Source organism: Alnus glutinosa, chromosome 6 (genome assembly GCF_958979055.1).
Source record: "Alnus glutinosa chromosome 6, dhAlnGlut1.1, whole genome shotgun sequence".
NCBI lineage: Eukaryota > Viridiplantae > Streptophyta > Magnoliopsida > Fagales > Betulaceae > Alnus > Alnus glutinosa.
The window spans coordinates 26,327,288-26,350,128 of record NC_084891.1 but is presented as its reverse complement, the minus strand read 5'-3'; the positions used below and the strand labels follow the sequence as shown (position 1 = coordinate 26,350,128).

Sequence of the window (22,841 nt, the reverse complement as noted above, 5' to 3'; positions counted from 1 at the left end):
CATGATTGATCGGATGATCTATCGATCCTATTTATCTATCATGATTGATCAAATGATCTATCGATCCTATTGATCTATCATGATTGATCGGATAATATATCGATCATATTGATCTATCATGATTGATCGGATGATCTATTGATCGTGATAGAGTTTGATCGACCAGACTTGACATAGTGAAGGTTCGATCGAATGTCCGATCTATCCTAGTGTAATAGACTGATCGATTAGGATAGAATACTGTGATAGACCATCTGATCAATCATAGTCCATTAATTAGTCTGATCAATCGTGATAGAGTGAGATCAATCATACTTGACATATATAAAACTAAATTGAAATTAAATTCTTTAGTGACGTACGAATTTAGTTAATTAATAATATAATTATATTAAATAAAAATTATTTAGTAATGTTCCAAAATTGCCAAGTTATTTTAAAAAAACAAATTAAAGAAATTAAAGAAAAACGAAAAAAAAAAAAAGAGTTTTCTTCTTTTTTTTTCTTTTCTTTTTTTTTTAAAAAAAAAAAACAGAAAATTATGAAAACAATTTTTTTTTTATTTAGAAAAAACAAAACAAACGAAAAATAAAAAGTAAACCCAGCTTTTAGTTAAATTAAAAAAAGAAAAAAAAATTAAATAAAAAAGGAAAAAAAACTGTAAATTAAGAAGAAAAAAAACAATTATATATATATATATATATATATATAAATAAAACTAATGATAATTAAGCATTTAAGGCTTAAGCCTTTTGGAGGGAGGGTGAGGTGTGCACGTGGGACACGTGAATTTCGTGTCTTGCACGCGCCACTTCCCAAAAGTTAAAAGAAGAGCCTCTTTTTCTTTTTTTCTTTTTTTTTTTTGAATCTGCTTACATATTCTTAATTTGCACGTTCTTCTTCCTCCTAATTCGTTCTTTACTTCTTTTCCTTCATATTTTTTCTTTTCTTTTTTGAGAGGCCGAGAGAGGGAGATCAAAGAGGGAGAGGGAGATGTTTCTGGTGGGTCGGCTGCCGTTGGGGAGGACGTCGACTCCGACGATGTCGGATAGGGATTTTTCCGATTTTTTTTGGAGCCCAAACAACGGGGATCCGATTTTGGGGTAAGTTTCTTCTCAGATTTTGAATTCTGGTTGATGGGTACCGAATTTTTGGGTAGAAAATCTTTGGGAAAGCCGTATGGGTATGGGAAAATTTCCTGGGTTCTTGAGGGTTTTCTGGTGAAATTTTTTTGGGGTTATTTTGGGAGAGGACCGAATGGGCTTTGAGTTTAATTTGTTTCCCTGTTTTTTCCCTAGCAGGATGAGTTTAATTCATGATGGAGAAGAAACTAGCTAGGATGAGTAAAATTTTGGTTTAAAGGTTCTTGTTTTCAGAACAATGTGACCTGGAGCGTGATTTCCAGCAGGCTAGCGACTTATTTTCGGCGAAATCAGGGGTGCGACTTCCGGCGAGTCAAACCTAAATCTCGATGGTTTGGAGGAACGATTTCCGGAGAGTAATGTGACTGTCGTCGGCGTCTCTCCGGCGACTTGTAGCTCTTCTTCTTCTTTTTATATATATATATATATATATATATATATATATATATATATATATATATATATATTAAAAAAAATAAAAATAAAACATTATTAGCGGCGACTTTTTTTAAAATATCATTAGCGGCAACGTATTGGGTCGCCGCTATTGGTCAAACAATAGCGGCGACCTATGATTTTGGTTGTAAGGTATTTTACAGCGAGGAAAGAACGTTTTAGCGGCGACTTTTGTCGCCGCTGTTGAGTTATCAATAGCGGCGACCCATGATTTTGGTTATAAGTTATTTTGCGGCGGAGAAAAAATGTTTTAGCGGCGACACTGTGTCGCCGCTATTGATCATTAGCGTTGGAGTGTTTGCAATGACCACATCAGCGGCGGCATGTCCCCACTATTGAGCAATAGCGGCTACAAAAAGACTTTTAGCGGCAACTTTTTGTCGCCGCTAATAGTCTTTTTTTTTTTTTTGTAGTGTTGGTAGATCTCTGTTAGGCAATTTCAATAGTCCTTTTTCTTGGAGTAGATAGATCTAAAGCCTATAACAGAGATGTAGGTGCCAATTCTTTTTCAGATGAAGTTGTTGACACATTTGGTTGATTCAACTAAGTTTGGCTTTCTATGGTGGCCATGGATGATGTTCTTGTTTTTATACGTTTGGTTAATTCCTAATTCAACATAAAGTAAGGTTTCTGTTTTAATGAGTTTCACATCTTTAGTATTTAGTCTTATCTTTCATGATTGCTTCTTCTCCCATTTTGGGTCAAGTGAATCTTCATATTGGCTCCAATTCTTAATTCTCTCTACTCTCAAGTCTCTCACCTGTCTAATGATTTGCTCATGCTTGGATGGCGCTGAGCTAATTTTTGAGTTGCTGTCTTAGGTAGTAGAAAACTTGATGGTGCCTAGCAAGTATAACAAACGCTCAAACCACCTACTACAGAGCAAATTGCTGAAAAGCAGTGTCATTGCTTAATTTGCTCTTTTACCTTTCTTGAAGACTCCATCAGCACATACAAGATCCATGTGAATTCCACTTAGGTAGCCGGTTGGGGTTAAGTTGCATAAAGAAAAAGTTATCTTAAATCAAGAGTTTTGTTCATGAATTTTTTATACAAACTCAAGTCTTTTAAGTGACTTAAAAACTCCCAACAAAAAAAAAATAAAAAAATAAAAATAATGAATAGCATGCATTTATCATTGACAAGCTGAAAATGGAAGTATAAAAGATTAATAATTAATAAAACAACAGTGTGCTGCGTGAAATAATATTATTGTAAAAGTCATCACGGATCCTATAGTCCTTGCGTCGTTGTCGCGCAAGTGGTTCGAACCCTTGGGATTTGCTGGGTGCCTTAACTGACCAGTAGATTGGCTGCAATTCCTGTTCGAATTGTAACATGTCCGATTGTAATTGTAAAAATGCCTTAAGCTTGTTTAGACATGAGCCCATTAAGTACCTTCTCAATTGCCTGCCCGATTGCAGGAGGCGGGCAATGGTTTCCCACACAGGACAGAATTAACAAAAAATTTAATATTCACATCTCCTAGTTGGATTCCTACTCATCACTACCCTTCTCCTTCTGTAGTGGGGAATTAACCAGTAGATTGGTTGTTTGTAGTTTTTATTGTTGTTGTTGTTGATTTTTTTTTTTTTTTTAATAAGTACCTTGAAGAGAAAACAACTAACAAGCTTAAGAATAGACCATTTATTTAGGGGGAAAAAAAAGCTTAAGAATAGAAATAAACAAAGCAACTAATAACTAATAACTATCAGCTTATCAGCCTAATAGGGGTGGGTCTTTCCCGCTTACAATAGGAATTGAGGTAAGGGGAGGGGGAGCAGTGGGAATGCAACCAAAAAATGATTTAGCTGCGGCCCAATATGCCACTGAATGGGCATAGAAGTTTGCACTTCTATTGACTTTTCTGGCACTCCATGAGATGGAGGCTGGAAGGGAGTCAATGATATCAGAAACAACATGTGAGATGCGCCAATCAAGCATATTTTGGGGATGTTGCAGGGACATAATAACAACTTGTGAGTCACCCTCTATTATAAAATTCTCAAGATTAATAGAGGTGGCAAGGGAAACTGCTAGGCGCACAGCTAAGGCTTCGCCATAATTTGGCATGCAAGGAGGACTGATCTTGGAGATCATACTAATAATATGACCCCGATGATTGCAACAAACTGCTGCTTATGTTGAAAAGGTATCTTGAATTGCCGTGTCAAAATTGATTTTGTAGCCAGGACTTGTGAGAGTTAGCCAGGGTTCCGTTGGAGATGGAACTGTATGCCAAGCATCAAAATGTTCCATAAAGATCTTGTTAATATGCTAAGAGACATTAATAGCATCAAAAGAAAGGGCATCATGAAAGACCTTGTTGTGACAATGCCACAGAAGATCACATGACACAACAACAAAGATTTGGAACCCGTGGTGATCATTTATGGGAATGACAAGAGAAATTGGGGAGATAATTAACCCTGTCTACCATATTAGAGAAATTGAGGGTCGTAGAGTCCAATGGCCAATAGGAGTTTCGCCATACTACTCAGGCAAATATACAATTGAAGAACAAATGCTGAAAAGAATCTCCCGCTGATTTACAAAGTGGGCATTCATTCAAGGTGGAGGATACCTTGCTTTGACAGATCAAACATACTATATATGAAGTCATTCCCTCTCTCTGCCTCTCTTAATATATAGACGTTAGTGTTGGACCTAAATATAGAATTATCCTTCAGCAAAATGGGTTCAATTATGAGTTTCATGGTAAAAGGTTGGTTCTTTTTACATGCTTGAAACTATTTTTAGTTTTAGTTTTTTTTTTTTTTTTTTATTCGTTGTATCATGTACTTAAAATAAAAATAAAAAAATTGATAACGGAGATAACCAAAATGAGAAGAGAGTTTGTCTCCCCATAAATTTATTTTAAAGATAACAAAGGTGTCAAGTAGTGGAATTTCAACTACAATGACTGTGATCGGAAAAACCGATGGAATCTGAGTTATAAGATATTTAATGAAGATAGCATGTTAAACATTCATCCTAAAACTATTTTTTATTTATCTCCATATAATTAAGTTTTAAATTTATAATTGAATTTGTGGGATCTAATGTGAGTCTTACAAATTTAAAGGAAAATTGTATCATTGGTCTCCGTAATTGGCTTAAATTACAAATCACTCATTGTAGTATAAAAAATAATTGTACCGTCCTTGTAGTAGGCAAAAATTACAAATTACTTCCAGAAGTCGTTTTCCGTCTACAAACTTACTAGAGTCCGTCAGGTTGCCATGTCAGTCCCATTAAACGTGACATGAGTCACTCTTAATGAAAAAATATTAATATATGAAAAATTAAAAACATAAATGTTTTTTAAAAAAGAGAAAAAAAAAAAAAAAAAAAAGAGTTTGAGACTTGGGAGGAGTGGTTGCCACCGAGAGGGCGATGTGAAGTCCACCCCCTGCTCTAGGGTGGCCCGCGAGCCACCCTAGATGGGGTTGGGGTGGCGCGCAGCCACCCCCGGTCCATGGGGGTGGCTCACAAGCCACGCCCCTCCCAAGTCCCAAACTTTTTTAAAAAAAAAAAAAAAATTAAGTTTTTAATTTTTAATATATTAATAGATATATTTTTATTAAGAGTGATGTGTATCACGTTTTTATTGGAATTGGTGTTGCAACTTAACAGACTCTGTTAAGTTTGCGAACAGAAAATTACTTAGGGAGTAATTTGTAATTTTCGCCTACCACAATGATCTTACAATTATTTTTTAAACCACATAGAGTAATTGTAATTTAGGCAACCACAAGAAGTAATGGTGCAATTTTCTCACATGCTTTTTTAATAGCATTAATAAAAAAACATGTGATTCTCACATACTTTTTTAATAGCATTAATAAAAAAACATGTGATTCTCACATGCTTAAAGGATACATGTCATTTTTATATGTGGGTTGTAGAAGTACGAAACTTATGTTCGGTATAAAATGTATGAGATATGATATTTTGCTATCCAAAGACACAAGTTGAGTAAGATCAACTTGCGGCTTGCCAAAGAGCAGAAATTAAGAAGAAGAAAAAAAAAAGAAAAAAAAAAAAAAAGGAAAATTTATAATTTAACCCTCAAAACTACCAGTCGTTCTTCAAATAGCCCCTAAACTACCAACACTTGGACTCTAACCCCCCAAACTATCAAAAAGGCCAAATTTGACGAAAAATGCCTATAATACCCTTGCTACGTGTCATTTTTCAATTAAAAAAAAAACTAAAAAACAATTAAAAAAACTAAAAAACTTAAATTTTATTTTTTAAATTGAGAATAATCTCAATTGATTAAAATTTTATTTTACTTTTTTTTTTAATCTTTTCTCGAAATAAAATTGTGAACTCATTTTAAAAATATATATATTAGATTTAATCATTTAAAAAAATCACGTTTTTTGTAAGTTGCTTTTTTTTTTTTAAAAAAAAAAAAATTATTAACAGAATTTTTGTCATATCAACGAGTCAACAAATCACCATCTAAAACAAATTTTATTTAATAAATATTGCATACTGAATCTATCGACTAATTTTAATAAAATCTTTATCCAAAATTTGCGATTCAAATTACGTTTTCATTCGATTTAATCAAGGTTTTTATAAAATAGACTAAAAAGAGTTATGCTTTTATATATCTAAAATGGTAGAGAAAAAAAACTACATATTATTTTTTATATATACACCAGATTATGAAAAAATTATATGATAAACATGGGGCATTACTTTTTTTGGATTTACTAACCGATAAATTCTTACAGATTTATAACCTTATTAATCCAACGACCTACAACAAAGAACTGTAAAAGTGGACAGTTAAGATCTGTCCAAAAAAAACATTGGTGTTTGGGGGTGGCTCGCAAGCGGCAACCACCCCCCAAACACTTTTTTTTTTTAAAGTAAAATATAAATTTTTAGTTTCTAAGTTTTGAAGTTTTTTTTTTAATTTATTATTTTTTAATTGAAAAATGACATGTGTCAAGGGTATTATAGGCATTTTTCATCAAATTGTGCATTTTTTTAAAAAAAATTGGTAATTTAGGGGGCCAAAGTCTAAGCGTTGATAGTTCTGGGAGCTATTCGTAAAATGACTAGTAGTTTGGAGGGCTAAATAGTAATTTTCTCAATTGAAAAAAAAAAAAGAGAGAAAAAAAAAAAAGAAGTAGACAAAAGAGAAAGGATAAAGGGGTTGAAGTTTGTTTGTTTGTTTGTTTGTTTGTTTGTTTTTTCTTTTTCTTTTTTTTCTTTTTTTAAATACTTGAAAAAGAACTACAAACTAAAGCCAAAGCTAAGCTTTAGGCTTAAAGAAATGAAATTACAACAAACTAAGGCCGGCCTAAGTAACCCAACAATAAACACCTAAGAAAGTAAGGATGCAGAGGCAATACATCAAATGAATGACGCGGGCATATTGATTCTTGACATGGATGCCAAGAACCCATGCCGCCAATAAAGGCGATAAAAGATGTACGGTTAGGGCTCTAAACCCTATCCAAACACTTATTATGTATTTACAACGGGGAATACAGAGAATGAACATATAACTAAACGCCCAGAAACACAAAAATGGAAAAACAGGCAGGGAGGCGGAGCTGGGGCTGGGAGTCGTCGACGCCGGCGCGTGTAGACCACGCACCAGCACTGGAAGACCTCTCTCCAACAAATTAATCGCTTGCCTAACAGATCCGATCGAGTGCAATAGGGCAGCGTATGTGACAACATGTGGTGGGCCCCAAATGTTCAGGTAGGTGTCGGGCAGTCCAGGACCTACCTACTCAGGGTAGATAGAGACCGCCCCAGCTCTCACATGGGGCTGCCGTATTGAACTGAATTCTGATCAGCCCATAATGGTAATTTCGGGTTACCTCTTCTTCTTCTTTTTTCCTTTTTTTTTTTTTTTCTTTTTTTTTTTCTTTTTTTTGACATGTTTACATAAGAGGAGGGAGGGGGGGATTCGAACTAGTGACTTCCGCTTCATGAGGCGTGGCCCCCAGCCGATTGAGCTACCCCTTGGGGACGGGTTACCTCTTTTTGGACAAACATTATTTATATATTCTCTTAAGCACAAATCTGGAGTTACGGTTATTACTTTATGCTACATTTTATGGCATAAAGAATATATAATTATAAAGAATGAAGTAGACCCACATTTTATTGATACTTCTAAGTGCATGGAATGATCTTATTTTAGGTTGGTTGTCTTCTTTTATGACCGCAGAAAGGGATGCCACCGGAGGTCAATGTCTCTACCCGTTGCACCGTTGTAAAACTCTTCACCTGGTTTGTAAAAATCTTGTCCTTCTTAATTATATTATTGGTATTACTATTCTTATTGTAGACGGTTTAGGATTTATAGAATTGATGCTGATAGAATTGACGCTGAATAGGTAAAACACTTCACCTGGTTTTAAAAGCATCGATCTCAGTCTTATCAATCCATGTGTACATGCAGGTAAGGCATGCCCAAGGGATTCACAACGTGGAAGGGGAGAAGGACCACAATGCATACTTATCTTATGATCTTTTTGATGCACACCTTACCCCTTTTGGCTGGAAGCAGGTAATTGCTGGTTAATTATGTTCTAATTGTTACTTCATCATAACTATGTTCTTGTTAAGTACTGTTCTCTTATGAAAATAGTTTTATATATACCACTGATTTCCTGGTGGAAAACTTAGCTTGTTGTTCGTGAGTTAACTTTTAATCCTTAGAAAAATTTGAACGGCCAAATAGAACTTTGTAACAATTACTCTATACTGAGTAAAACTTTTGAGTCTGCAGACACAAACAAAATTTGGAAGAGACTTTTTTGTTGTACATATATAGGTTTCTAGATTTTCTTGTCTTGGCCTGCTATTTTGAATTGAATGATTCCATTGTAAATATTAATTCAATGATTTTGTGGTGCCATAACAGGTTGATAATCTGCGTACGCATGTTCAAGCAAGTGGACTTTCCAAAAGAATTGATTTAATCATTGTTTCCCCTTTGTTAAGGTAAACTTAGTCAGTGCATATTTGTTGCCTCTGTATCTAGAAATTTTCAGTCACCTCCTTGTGCTTAATGGTGTGTAAGTGGTGCAGATCGACCATCTTTTCTACGATTCTTTCCATAAGCTCATCACTGGATTCTGAATCTCTATTTCCATAGGGCCTTTGTTTTAGAAGAATTTACATGCCATCCCACTCATTGAACAAATTGGAGTCTACATGTTTAAATTGCCAGAACTCTTGAGCTATAAGTCATGATCAACAATGGCTTCATTACAGGACTATGCAAACAGCAGTTGGAGTCTTTGCTGGTGAAGCATATACAGATGGGGTAAATGTGCCTCCTGGCCCTCCTCTAATTGTTGCAAATACGGGGAACAGTGACCATCCAGCAATTTCAAGCCTAAATTGCCCACCATTTTTAGCAGTAGAGCTTTGCCGAGAAAGTTTGGTATGTCATGGTACATCTAATAGACATTGCAGGGCATTCTGCATTTATGTATGAAAATTTATTGCATTTGCAACATATTTCTCAATACTTAATTCAATTATTGATAAATAAATGAGTGAAAATTGTAGCAAATGAAGGGCCCTTCGATCCCCACTTCCTCCTTTTAATCAATTACTAGTTGTCATCTGAATTTATTTGTGTTAATTTTCTTACTACAGGGTGTTCGTCCATGTGATAAGAGAAGGAGCATTAGGGAATATCGCCCTCTTTTTCCTGCAATTGATTTTTCACTGGCAAGTAATTTATTCACTGTCAATTTTCCCCTGACTATTGATTTGTTATCCTAATCTTCAAGTCAATTTAGGTTTGGAATTCATTCTTGTTTTAATTCTTGTTCAGATAGAAAGTGATGATGACATTTTGTGGAAGACTGACATTAGAGAGAAGAATGAAGAAATTTCTGCCAGGGGAATGAAGTTTTTGAAATGGTGGTTGCCTATTTTACCTTCTTCTTTTTTTTCTTTTTCTTTTTTTTTTCTTTTTTTCCGAACTTTCCCAGAAACTTAATATTATATATGTTCTTCAATTTAATAGAACATGCCCTAAAATAATTTCTTTTCCTTTTCCCATTCCTCAATCGGTCAAGGTTGTGGACACGTGAAGAGAAGGAGATTGCAATCGTCACACACAGCGCATTCTTGCTTCATACCCTAAGTGCTTTCGGAAATGATTGTCATCCGTATGTGAAGAGTGAAATATGCGCACCGTAAGTATTGTATTCGTTTATATGCTTCACTTGTTAATAATCATCACTATTCATCAAAAAAATACGTCTGTGTATGCAGTTTTGCGAATTGTGAGCTTCGGTCAGTTGTCATCATTGATAGGAGGTAAGCATTGCCATTTACAAAATGTAGATCCCATATTCTATCTTAATATAGAAACTCATTTTCTGGTTCTTCTTTTTGCAGCCTGAATGCATCAGCTTCCTCAACGACTAACTATCCTGGAAAAATCTCTCATGGACTTGATCTTCCCAGTGATGTTGCAACTGAGAAGCATCCAGAGAAATGAGTGACTAACTAACTCTAAGCCTATAACTATGCTCATGTTGAAGATAAAGAGACTGTTGAAGATGAAGAAGCTCACGTAGTTTACATTTGTAAAGCTTTTAATTCTAGTGGTCAGAAAGAGTGATGTTAAATTTGTAACGTTTAGTATTTGTAAAGTCTTTTAACTTTTGTAACGTTTAGCATTTGTAAAGTCATATTCATGCCTATATAAACATATGATCTCTGAAGGTTAGTTAGAGGGAAAAACCAAAATCATAGTCTCTAACATGATATCAGAGCACTAAGACTTACTGTCGTATTTTCTTTTCTCTCTTCCTTTCTTTTAGCCATTTTGCCAAACACTTAGTCTACACATGGCTACTTCTTCAAGATCGTCCACCACAACTGCGCCCAATGCTACTCCCACCTCTTTCTTCTCTGCCCCACCAGTAAACATCAATCACACAATTCATGTTAAGCTGACTCATGACAATTTTCTTGTTTGGCGAACACAACTTCTTCCTTTCTTAATCGGCCATGATCTCCTTGGTTATGTCGATGGTAGCCGCCAGCCTCCTCATTCCATTTTAGTCCTAACAGAGGATGGGACTCAATCCTCTACACCCAATCCCACATACCAGACATGGGTTCAACAGGATCAACTTCTTCTCTCCACCATCATCTCCACCTTGTCTGAATCACTGATTTCTCAGGTAGTTGGCTTGCCGACTTCTCAAGCTGTGTGGGAGACTCTTACCAGCATGTTCTCTTCTCAATACCAAGCCCGGATTATGCAAATTCGCTACCAACTCTCCACAATCAAGAAGGGGAACCTCTCAGTCAGTGAATACTTTCAGAAAGTTAAGCACCTAGCAGACACGCTGCTATTCACCAACCTCTTCAGGACTGTGAGACAGTCTCTTATTTACTCGGTGGCTTGAGCACCGAATTTGATTCCCTGATGACTTCCGTGACAACCCGCATTGATCCAATGACACTTGATGAATTGTATAGGCATATGTTGAGTCACGAGCAACGCCTGGAACATCTTCACACATCTGTTGATCAATTGGGTCCCTCGGCAAATATGGCCACTTATCAACCATCTTTCAGAGGAAGAGGTAATCGTAATGGGTATTCTGGTTCTAACAATCGTGGTCCCATGAATTTCGGTGGCAGGGGACGTGGTGGTCGTGGTGTGCTCGGTGCCGGTCCTTCCTCAGGTGGCTCACGGCTCATATCTGCCAACTTCGCCAGAAACCAAGCCACACGGTGCTCCAATGCTACCGTCGCTTTGATGCTTCCTTTAAAGGATCCTCTACATCTTCTTCACAAGCTTATACACCTTCTCCACAGTCTGTCCCAGATCCCTCTTGGTATCAGGATACCGGTGCCAACACTCATATCACATCTGACCTTGGAAATTTGACTCTGGGTGCTGAACAGTACACTGGGACTGATACGGCGCAAGTAGATAGTGGTCAAGGTTTGCCCATTCACCATATTGGCTCTTCTGTTTTTCCCTCTTCCAAACACAATTTTACTCTTTCTAATATTCTTACATGTTCCTTTGATTCAAAAACATTTAATTTATGTTCATAAATTCACTAATGAAAATCAAGTCTCTGTTGATTTTCATCCCTCCTATTTCTATGTTAAGGATCTGGCAACGCGTCGTGTCCTCCTCACAGAACCGAGTAAGAACGGTCTCTATCCCCCCATGCTTGGAGCTGTCAAGTCTTCTTCCTCTCCGCAAGTCTTCTTTGGTGAACGAACCAGCCTCCATCAGTGGCATCGTTGTTTTCAAGTCGTTCGTCGGGTCCTTTCTCAATTCGGTCTTCTTTTTACATCAAATAGAGCTCCAGCCGTTTGTTCTTCATGCCAACAAGCCCGTAGTCATAATTTACCTTTTCCTTCTTCTCAATCTGTGTCCAATAATCCATTAGATCTAGTTTTTAGTGATGTATGGGTTCCTGCACGTGTGCTTTCCTCTAATGAAAGTCGTTATTATGTATCTTTTCTGGATAATTTTAGTAAATTTTGTTGGCTTTATCCCATTTCTTCAAAATCAGATATTCATTCTGTTTTTCTTCGGTTTCAAAATAATGTTGAACGGCAATTAAAATTAAAATTCTTCATCCCGATGGCGGTAGTGAATTCCGTGACTCACTTTGCACATCGTCTTTCTTGTCCACATACACATCAACAAAACGGTGTAATTGAAAGAAAGCATCGTCATATTGTTGAAGTTGGGTTGTCTCTTTTGGCGAATGCTTCTATGCCTCAATCGTTTTGGGCAGAAGCATTTCAAACTGCTACCTTTCTAATCAATTGCATGCCCACACCAGTGCTTCACCAAAAATCACCTTTTGAAGTTATTTTCCATACACCACCTGACTATCGGTTTTTAAAGATTTTTGGTTGTCTCTGTTGGCCCTGTATTAGACCATATGTAATAGACTAATCTAGACTATCGTTATGTACCTTGCCTTTTTCTTGGCTATAGTGCTTCTCGTAAGGCTATATTTGTCGCACTCTTCATTCTTCTAGAATCTACAAATTTTCCTTATGCTCATTTATCTCCCCATGGTCCTTCTGACACACTCAATAAAACTTCGTGTATATCTTCTCCTCTTCTCTCTCCTGCTCCCCCTATCCAGACAAGGACAACAACCCCATCTCTCATGCCAACTCCTTTGCCTTCCTCAAGTCCATTTTCTGTCATGCCGCCCCCTGAGCCTGAATCTTCAAATTTATCATCCTCCAATTCTTTAGGCACACCGCCCTCAAACTCTTCAGAAAATACCTTGGCCAAGGCTTCTTCACAGATACGCACCCATATGATGCGTACCCGTGCTCAGAATCAAATTTTTAAACCCAAACAATTTTTGGATGACACCATCAGGTATCCTATTTCTCGGGCACTGTTGACCACCATTACTTATCAGGATGATATTGAACCCACGTACTATTCGTCCGCCTCCAAAATTGCCGCTTGGGGTGAGGCTATGAATTCTAAGTTTGATGCTCTTCTTTGCAATGGTACTTGGCAGCTGATACCTCATACTTCCAACATGAATGTGGTTGGTTGTAAGTGGGTGTTTAAATTTAGAAGGAAAGCAGATGGCAGTATTGAGCCCTATAAGGCTCGTTTAGTTGCCAAGGGCTATCACCAACAACCTGGTGTGAAATTTGAGGACACTTTTAGTCCTGTGGTTAAACAAACCACGATTCGGGTGCTTCTTTCATTGGCTATTTCGTCCAGCTAGTGCCTTAAACAAATTGACATTTAGAATGCTTTCTTATATGGTTTTTTGAAAGAGCATGTCTTTATAGAACAACCCCCTAGGCTTACTCATCCACAATTTCTGAATCATGTTTGCCACCTGTGGAAGGCCATCTATGGATTGAAACAAGCTCTGAGAGCTTGGTTTTCTCGTTTGAGCAATAAACTTCTTCAACTTGGTTTTGTGGCTTCTCAAGCAGATTCATCATTGTTTATTCTTTGGAGCCGTACTTACTGTTTGTTCATTTTAATTTATGTTGATGACATCATATATATTGATTGGTTCTTCAATTGCAACAATTGAATATTTACTTGTTCAACTTCAATTGGAGTTCGCTATTAAGGATCTTGGCTCTTTGCATTATTTTCTAGGCGTTGAAGTTATTCTAATTAGAAGTGGTAGTTTACTTTCACAACAACGTTACATTATCTTTCTTTTGCAGTGTGCTAACATGGTGACAGCAAAACCAATCACTTCTCCTATGTCATCTGCCCATAGCCTACATTTATTTGATGGGGATCCTTTTGAGGATCCCAGTCTTTATTGTAGCATTGTAGGCTCTCTCTCCAATATTTGTCCTTCACCAGGCCTGATATTATGTTTGCAGTTAACAAAGTCTGTCAATTTATGCAACGGCCAACAATTACTCATTGGAGTCTAGTTAAATGTATTCTTCGGTACCTGAAGGAGACTGTTGGTCATGGATTGCTCATTCAACGCTCATCTTCTTCTTCTCTAATGGCCTACTCCGATGCAGATTTGGCAAGTTGCCCTGATGACAAAAAATCTATAGGTGGTTATTGTATTTTTATGGCTTGCAATTTAATTTCCTGGTCTGCAAAGAAGCAAAGTACATTCTCTCGTTCTAGCACAGAAGCAGAGTATCGTGCAATTGCTGATATCACTGTCGAGCTCACATGGTTATCGTCGTTGTTGCATGAACTTGGTATTTCACAATCTCAATCTCCTACACTATGGTGTGATAATATAGGTGCTACTTATTTAACTATCAATCATGTGTTTCATGCGCGAACCAAGCACAGAGAAATTGATTGTCACTTTGTTCATGACAAAGTAGCATCCCGTCAATTGACTGTTCAGTTTCTTTCTAGCAAGGATCAGATTGCTGACATTTTCACTAAGCCTCTTGTTGCTACCCGATTTGCTACATTACGCTCCAAACTCAGCTTCGTTCCTTGCCGTTGAATTTGAGGGGGCGTGTTGAAGATAAAGAGACCGTTGAAGATGAAGAAGCTCTCATAGGTTACATATGTACAGCTTTTAATTCTAATGGTCATAAAGAGTGATGTTAAATTTGTAACGTTTAGCATTTGTGAAGTCATATTCATGCCTATATAAACATATGATCTCTGAAGGTTAGTTAGAGAGAAAAACCAAAATCATAGTCTCTAACAGGTCAAGATGGAATAAACTTAAATACACACAATATGATTATTAAGCTTTCACTGAGGTAATTTCCAACTGAATATCTTACTACAGAAAATAAGGAGTCCATTTTTGTGAGGTTGGATCGAGTGTCGGGCGAGTAAATTGAGGCTCAAGATGCCAATGGTCGTTTCTACGTCGAACTTAGTGCCACTCAATCTTGGAGAGAGACACTTGTTGGCGATTTGACCGCTGCTCAAGCCGATAAAGAGAAGGCGGTGGCCGAAGATAAGGACTTAGACAGGAGTCCATTTTTGTCAAGAATTGTTTTTGTTAATGAAATGAACTCTTGACTTCAATGACATGTTATGTTTAATGCCGAGCTACCCCCCCAGTAATTGAGACAAAATTCAGACTTGTCTGAGTTATTTCTGAGGGTGTTAATTATTTGATTTGACCGAGTTACCTTCCAATCTCGAGAAGGTGGCTCGTGCATGTGACTGAGTTGGCTTCCAAACCAGAGAAGGCAACGCTACTAGTTTAATATTTTGTCCGAGGTACCTTACAATCCGAGGAAGGTAGCTCATATATGTGACCAAGTTGTCTTTTCAAACTGGTTGTATTTGAATCATCGTTGAGGGAGATAATCGGAGTGACTTGGATGTATTCCCGAACCGGTTGTATTTCAAACCGAGGAAGAAAACACTTTGAGTTGAACCGAGTCACCCCCCAGTGTTACCGAGGAACATGATCGGGGTGTGTGTTCCGAGCCGGTTGTGTTTCAAACTGAGGGAGACAACACTTTGAGTTTATCTGTTTTGAGTTGAACCAAGTCACCCCCCAATGTTACCGAGGGATATGATCGAGATGTGTGTTCTAAGTCAGTTGTGTTTCAAACCGAGGGAGACAACACTTTGAGTTGATCTGGTTTGAGTTGAACCGAGTCACCCCCCAATGTTACTGAGGGACATGATCGGGGTGTGTGTTCCAAGCCGGTTGTTTTTCAAACCGAGGGAGACCACACTTTGAGTTGATCCGGTTTGAGTTGAACCGAGTCACCCCCCCAATGTTTCCGAGGGACATGATCGGGGTGTGTGTTTCGAGTCGGTTGTGTTTCAAACCGAGGGGGTTTTCTCCCCGTATGGTTTGTTGTAAGGGTTTTCTCTCCGTATGGTTTTCTACCATGTATATATATTGAATAATGATTAGTTTCAATACTTGGGTTGATAGACTGATTTCCAAAAAACTGTGGTTTCTGGTGTTGTAATACAGAAAAAGCTCTTTGAAAGCACAACTGTTGTTGATTTAATTTGGTTTGAGTTGAAGCGATTATCTTCCTGAACTAGTTGTATTTCAAACCGGGAAAGACAACCTTTGTTGATTTGATCTGGTTTGAGTTGACTTGGTGGCCCGAGGCTAATGGTGGCTCGGGGACACGAGTCTTTGGTGCTCGAGTCATGCCGAGTCTACTCAAGCATGATTAGCCCACAGTTAAGGCCCTAAATAATATTAGGTCAAGCCATCAGGTTTGTTGCGACTTCTCAGCCTATAAATACATATTTATAACAGGTATAACTCTAGACTCAATTATCTTAAGCACACTATCTCTCTGAAATCATAATTAATATTCTCTGACTCAAGCATCGAAGGGGGATTGTCGACACTCCCGATGCAGTTATTTGTTATTTTGCAGATCATAAAAAACAAAACGAATCATCAGGTAACACGTCACCATGCTAGAAACTACATCAACACTATATGAAGTCATTCCCTCTCAATCTATGCCTCTCTTAATCTATATATATATATATATATATATAGGGAAATGCTTGATGGGGGACACTCATCCGTCCCCCATCATCCATTTATAATAAAATAATATTTTTTTATTAAAAAGTATGCTTTGATGTGACATCAAAGCTTACTTTTTAATAAAAAATTATTATTATATTATAAAAGGCTCACAGGGGACGGATGACCGTCCCCTGTGTAGCAAGACTCCTCAAGGATAGTGATGGTTGGGGGACGTTTTACCGTCCCTCAACCGGCTTTTTGATATAAAAAAATTGCTTTTTAATTAAAAGTGGAGGGCTGGGGACGTTTTACCTGCAAATTTGACTAAGACGTAAAGGCCACGTGACTTTTTTGTCCCAATTATGAGCCTTTTTTTTTTTTTTTTTTGAAGTGAGATTTCATTGACTAAAAAAAGACTAAGAGAAGTCTTGCTCAGTACTCTGAATAACCATAGGGCCATCCTCCTTCCACACTTGGTTAAGAGACTGATGGAGGACTGCTTTCGCCAAATGATGAGATGGTCGTTTGCCTCCCCCTCTGGCCTCTAGTGTGAACTGCATATAAAGATTGGAGACTATTTAGTCTAGCTTTTGTATCCTCAATCAATTGACCGTACGGACTCAGACAACACTCTTCCTGCCGCAAGGCTAGCACATGCAATTTCCGGTACATCTCCCTCAAGAAATACCTGTTGGAGCAAAATGGGTTCGAGTATGAGTTTCATGGTAAAAGGTTGGTTCTTTTTACTTCTATTCAATTTTTGTTTTATTTTTTAAATATATGATTCTTATTTATTGTCTTTCATCATATTTCTTTTGTTTCTGCATATTATCATTTAATTTCTTTTTCTATGGATATTGTCCAGCTGATCAGAATAAGCTCAGTCATGATCATATAGTTCATTAATTAGATAGCTTTCAATAGCTAAATTATACATGCTTGAAAGTTGAAACTAATATGTTAAACATTCATCCTTGCTATTTTTTATTTATTTTCATACACCTAAGTTTTAAATTCATAATTGAATTTGTGAGATCCAATGTGAGTTTTACAAATTTAAAAGAAAATTGCATCATCGGTCCCTGTGATTGGTTTAAATTACAAATCACTCATTGTGATATAAAAAATAATTGTAAGGTATTTGTGTTTGTGGTGGGCAAAAATTACAAATTACTTTCAGAAGTCGTTTTCCGTTTACAAACTTATCAGAGTTCGTCAGGTTGTCACATCAGTCCTAATAAAAACGTGACACGTGTCACTTTTAATGAAAAATATTAATATATGAAAAATTAAAAACATAGATTTTTTTTTTTTTTTTAAAAAAAAAAAAAGGTTTGAGACTTGGGAGAGGTGGCTGCCACCAGGAGGGGATGTGAAGTTCACCCCTTGTTCTGGGGTGGCGTGCGACCACCCCCCTCCCAAGTCCCAAACTTTTTCTTTTTCTTCTTTTTTTTGTTTTTTTTTTAAAAAAAATAAATATTAAAGTTTTTTAATTTTTAATATATATATATATATATATATATATATATATATATATTAAGAGTGACATGTATCGCGTTTTTATTCGAACTGGCGTGGCAACTTAACGGATTCTGTTAAGTTTGTGGACGGAAAACGACTTCAACGAGTAATTTGTAATTTTAGCCTACCACAAAGATCTTATAATTATTGGTTTACGTAGACAAGAATGATAAGAATGGAATGGAAGTAGGAAGGACACCAAGCATTTCTCTATTTTTTATACCATATGGAGTAATTGTAATTTAGCAACTACAAGAAGTAATTGTGCAATTTTCTTCAAATTTAAAAATAAGATGGGTATAAAATGTATGAGATATGATATTTTGCTACTCAAAGAAACAACTATTGACTTTTTAAAAAAAAAAAAAAAAAAAAAAAAAAAAAAAAAAAAAAAAAAACCACAAAACTAGACTCCAACCCATTTACATAGTTTTGTAATTTTTTTTTTTAATAAAAAAAGTCAATAATTATATCTTTGAGTGATAAAATATCATATCTCAAGATATATTTATATAATTTCTCTTTTTTTAATAGACTGCCATTGAAAATAATATCTCATTTAACGAGATAGATATCCAAATATCTGAAGTTTATTTTTTGTTCAAAGGGCAAAAAATAAATAAAAATAAAAAATAAAGACCAAAGACAAAGGATATAGGGGTTGAAGTTTGACTTGGCAGTTGTCTTCGTTCCTTTTGCTTTTGCTTTTTGTTCTTTATCATTGCTTTAATTGAAATATTTTGCACACCATGATTGATCGCTTGCCTAACAGAACCGATTAGGTGCAATAGGACAGCTTATGTGAGAGCATATGGTGGGTTTCAATTGTTCGGGTAAGTGCAGGGTAGTCCAGGACCTACCTGCTCGGGTCGGTCAGATAGAGCCCGACCTTGCTCTCACATGGAACTGTCGTATTGCACTGAATTCGATCTGAACGGCCCATAATGGTAATTCTCTTAAGCACAAATCTGGAGTTATGGTTATTACTTTTAGCCACATTTTATGGCCTAAAGAATATATAATTATAAAGAATGAAGTATACCCACATTTTATTGATACTTTTACGTGCATGGAATGATCTTATTTTAGGTTGGTTGTCTTCTTTTATGACCAAAGAAGTGGATGCCACTGGAGGTCAAAGTCTCTACCCGTTGCACCGTTGTAAAACTCTTCACCTGGTTTGTGAAAATGATCTTGTCCTTCTTATATTATTGGTATTACTATTCTTATTGTAGAAGGTTTAGGATTTATAGAATTGACGCTGATCCACATTCTTTTGGGAGATTACTTCTTGGGGTTTTTTGTTTGTACTTTCAAAAGTATGTCAGTCTTGTCAATCCATGTGTAAAGGTAAGGCATGCCCAAGGGATTCACAACGTGGAAGGGGAAAAGGACCACGATGCATACTTATCTTCTGATTTTTTTGATGCACACCTTTCCCCTCTTGGCTGGAAGCAGGTAATTGCTGGTTAATTATGTTCTAATTGTTACTTCATCATAATTAACTATGTTCATGTTCTTGTTAAGTGTTCTCTTATGAAAATAGTTTTATACCACTGATTCCCTGGTAGAAAACTTGTTGTTCGTGAGTTAACTTTTAAAAGTAATGTCGTTGAATGATATTGTGGTGCCATAACAGGTTGATAATCTGCGTACGCACGTTCAAGCAAGTGGACTTTCCAAAAGAATTGATTTAGTCATTGTTTCCCCTTTGTTAAGGTAAACTTAGTCGGTGCATTTTTGTTGCCTCTGTATCTAGAAAGTTTCAGTCATCTCCTTGTGCTTAATGCTGTGTAAGTGGTTCAGACCATCTTTTCTACGATTCTTTCCTTAAGCTCGATCATCACTGGATTCTGACCTAGATATAATAAGCATTATTTGTTGATGAGAGCTATTTCATCGACACGCATTTCCAAGTGATGCCTTCTGACTTGAGCTTGTGATTTCAAAGATATTTATTTTATTTCTGGACACATATTTGGCCGTGTCCAAGTTGTATCCTTGTCCAATATGTGTCGAACCTTTGATATTTCAAGGGTTTTGAAGTATCTGTGATTCATAGGTTCTTACATCAAGTAAAGTAAAGAAAAAATAATTATTTTTTAGAAGAATTTACATCCCGCTCTTTGAACAAATTGGAGTCTACATGTTTAAATTGCCAGATCGAACTCTTGACTTATATAAGTCATGACCAACAATGGCTGCATTACAGGACTATGCAAACAGCAGCTGGAGTCTTTGGTGGTGAAGCATATACAGGTGGGGTAAATGTGCCTCCTCTAATGGTTGCAAATACGGGGAACAGTGACCATCCAGCAATTTCAAGCCTAAATTGCCCACCATTTTTAGCAGTAGAGCATTGCCGAGAACGTTTGGTATGTCATGGTACATCTAATAGATATTTCAGGGCCTTTTTTCTGCCTTTGTGTATGAAAATTTATTGCATTTGCAACATATTTCTCATTACTTAATTCAATTATTGATAAATAAATGAGTGAAAATTGTAGCAAATAAAGGGCCCTTCCCACTTCCTCCTTTTATGTGTGTTAATTTTCTTACTACAGGGGGTTAATCCATGTGATAACAGACGGAGCATTAGGGAATATCTCCCTCTTTTTCCTGCAATTGATTTTTCACTGGCAAGTAATTTATCATAGTTAGTGCTTTATCATGTGAACAAGTGCCTTTGACAGTCAATTTTCCCATGACTATTGATTTGTTATCCCAATCTCCAAGTCAATTTATTCTTGTTCAGATAGAAAGTGATGATGACATTTTATGGAAGACTGACATTAGAGAGAAGAATGAAGAAATTGCTGCCAGGGGAATGAAGTTTTTGAAATGGTGATTGCCTGTTTTACCCTCTTTTTTTTTTCCCAGAAACTTAATATTATGTTCTTCAATTTAATAGAACATGCACTAAAATAATTTCTTTGCTTTTTTCTCGTTCCTCAATCGGCCCAGGTTGTGGACACGTGAAGAGAAGGAGATTGCAATCGTCACCCACAGCGCATTCTTGCTTCATGCCCTAAGTGCTTTTGGAGATGATTGTCATCCGTCTGTGAAGACTGAAATATGCGCACCGTAAGTATTATATTCGTTTATATGCTTCACTTGTTAATAAATACATAAATAGCTCAAGAATGGAGATGTTAATAAAAAATTTCAACTTATAGGATATACTGTTTTTGCCTTAGATCTTCGTCCAATGTGACTAATTAAACACAACAACAACAAAAATACATATGTGTATGCAGTTTTGCGAATTGTGAGCTTCGGTCAGTGGTCATCATTGATTGGAGGTGAGCATTGCCATTTGCAAAACGTAGATCCCCTATTCTATCTTAATGCAGAAAAATAATTTTTTGGTTCTTCTTTCTGCAGCCTGAAGGCATCAGCTTTCTCAACGACTAACTAACTCTAAGCCTATAACGATGGTCAAGATGTAATATACTTTCACTGAGGTAATTCCCAAGTGAATATCTTGCCACAGAAAATAAGGCGTACATTTTTGTGAGGTTGGAAGATCTGTTAGGCAATTTCAAGAGTCCTTTTTCTTGGAGTAGACAGATCTAAAGCCTATAACAAAGATGTAGGTGCCAATTTTTTTTCAGATGAAGTTGTGGACACATTTGGTTGATTCAACTAAGTTTGGCTCTCTATGGTGGCCATGGATGATGTTCTTGTTTTTTGTACGTTTGGTTAATTCTTAATTCAACATACAGTAAGGTTTCTGTTTTAATGAGTTTCACATCTTTAATATCTAATCTTATCTTTCATGATTGCCTTTTCCCCCATTTTGGGTCAAGTGAATCTTCATATTGACTCCAATTCTTATTTCTCTCTACTCTCAAGTCTCTCACCTGTCTAATGATTTGCTGAGGCTTGGATGGCACTGAGCTAATTTTGAGTTGCTACCATAGGCAGTAGAAAGGAAAATGATTGGTGGGGGACAAACAACCGTCCCCCATCACCCTCTTTTGGTTTTTTAAATCAAAAAATATAAAAATTTGTCCTTTGATGTCACATCAAAGGACAAATTTTATTTATTTTTATTTAAAAATGAAAAAATAGGTAATGGGGACGAAAAACGTTCCCCATGTATCACTACTCAAGTAGAAAACTTGGTGGCGCCTAGCAAGTATAACAAACGCTCAAACCATCTACTACAGAAAACAAATTGCTGAAAAGCAGTGTCATTGCTTAATTTGCTCCTATACCTTTGTTGAAGACTCTATGCAGCACATACAAGATCCATTTGAATTTCACTTGGGTCATAGATCATGATTTCCTGAACCGGTAGCCGGTAGCCCGTTGGGGTTAAGTTGCATAAAGAAAAAGTTATTTTAAATTAAGAGTTTTGTTCATGAATTTATGATACAAATTGAAGTCTTTTAAGTGACTTACAAACTTAAAAAAAAAAAAAAAAAAAAAAAAAAAAAAAAAAAAAAAAAAAAAAAAAAAAAAAAAAAAAAAAATTGAATAGCATGCATATATCATTGACAAACTGAAAATGGAAAAATAAAAAATAATAATTAATAAAACGGCGGTGTGCTACGTTAAATAATACTATTGTAATTTCCAAGAGGAAGCAAAAGCCATTATGGATCCCGCAAGTGGTTCGAACCATTGGGATTGTAACATTTCTAACTGCAATTGTAAAAGACTTTGGCTTGTTTAGACATGAGCCCCATCGAGTGACTTCTCAATTACCTACCCGATTGCAGGAGACGGGCAATGGTATCCCGGTCCTCCGGAGCCTCTTTCCTTTTTA

At 36.5% G+C, this 22,841-nt stretch overlaps 2 protein-coding genes across 2 annotated transcripts; both read left to right on the top strand.

Annotated features, from left to right (window-relative positions):
* Positions 1-3,996: 3,996 nt before the first annotated feature.
* On the top strand, positions 3,997-10,298 carry LOC133871668 (phosphoglycerate mutase-like protein 1). The gene is made up of 10 exons (XM_062309094.1): positions 3,997-4,099; positions 7,777-7,865; positions 8,038-8,145; positions 8,503-8,582; positions 8,856-9,027; positions 9,246-9,320; positions 9,427-9,515; positions 9,674-9,793; positions 9,873-9,917; positions 9,999-10,298. The coding sequence occupies exons 1-10, from the start codon at positions 3,997-3,999 to the stop codon at positions 10,099-10,101; spliced, it is 984 nt and encodes a 327-aa protein (XP_062165078.1). The 3' UTR covers positions 10,102-10,298.
* Positions 10,299-16,981: 6,683 nt separating this feature from the next.
* LOC133871240 (phosphoglycerate mutase-like protein 1) lies at positions 16,982-21,809 on the top strand. Its single transcript, XM_062308639.1, has 10 exons — positions 16,982-17,278; positions 19,157-19,245; positions 19,418-19,525; positions 19,707-19,786; positions 20,280-20,442; positions 20,632-20,706; positions 20,823-20,911; positions 21,032-21,151; positions 21,325-21,369; positions 21,452-21,809. Exons 1-10 carry the CDS (start codon positions 17,248-17,250, stop codon positions 21,483-21,485), a joined length of 834 nt encoding a protein of 277 aa, XP_062164623.1. The 5' UTR covers positions 16,982-17,247; the 3' UTR covers positions 21,486-21,809.
* Positions 21,810-22,841: the final 1,032 nt, after the last annotated feature.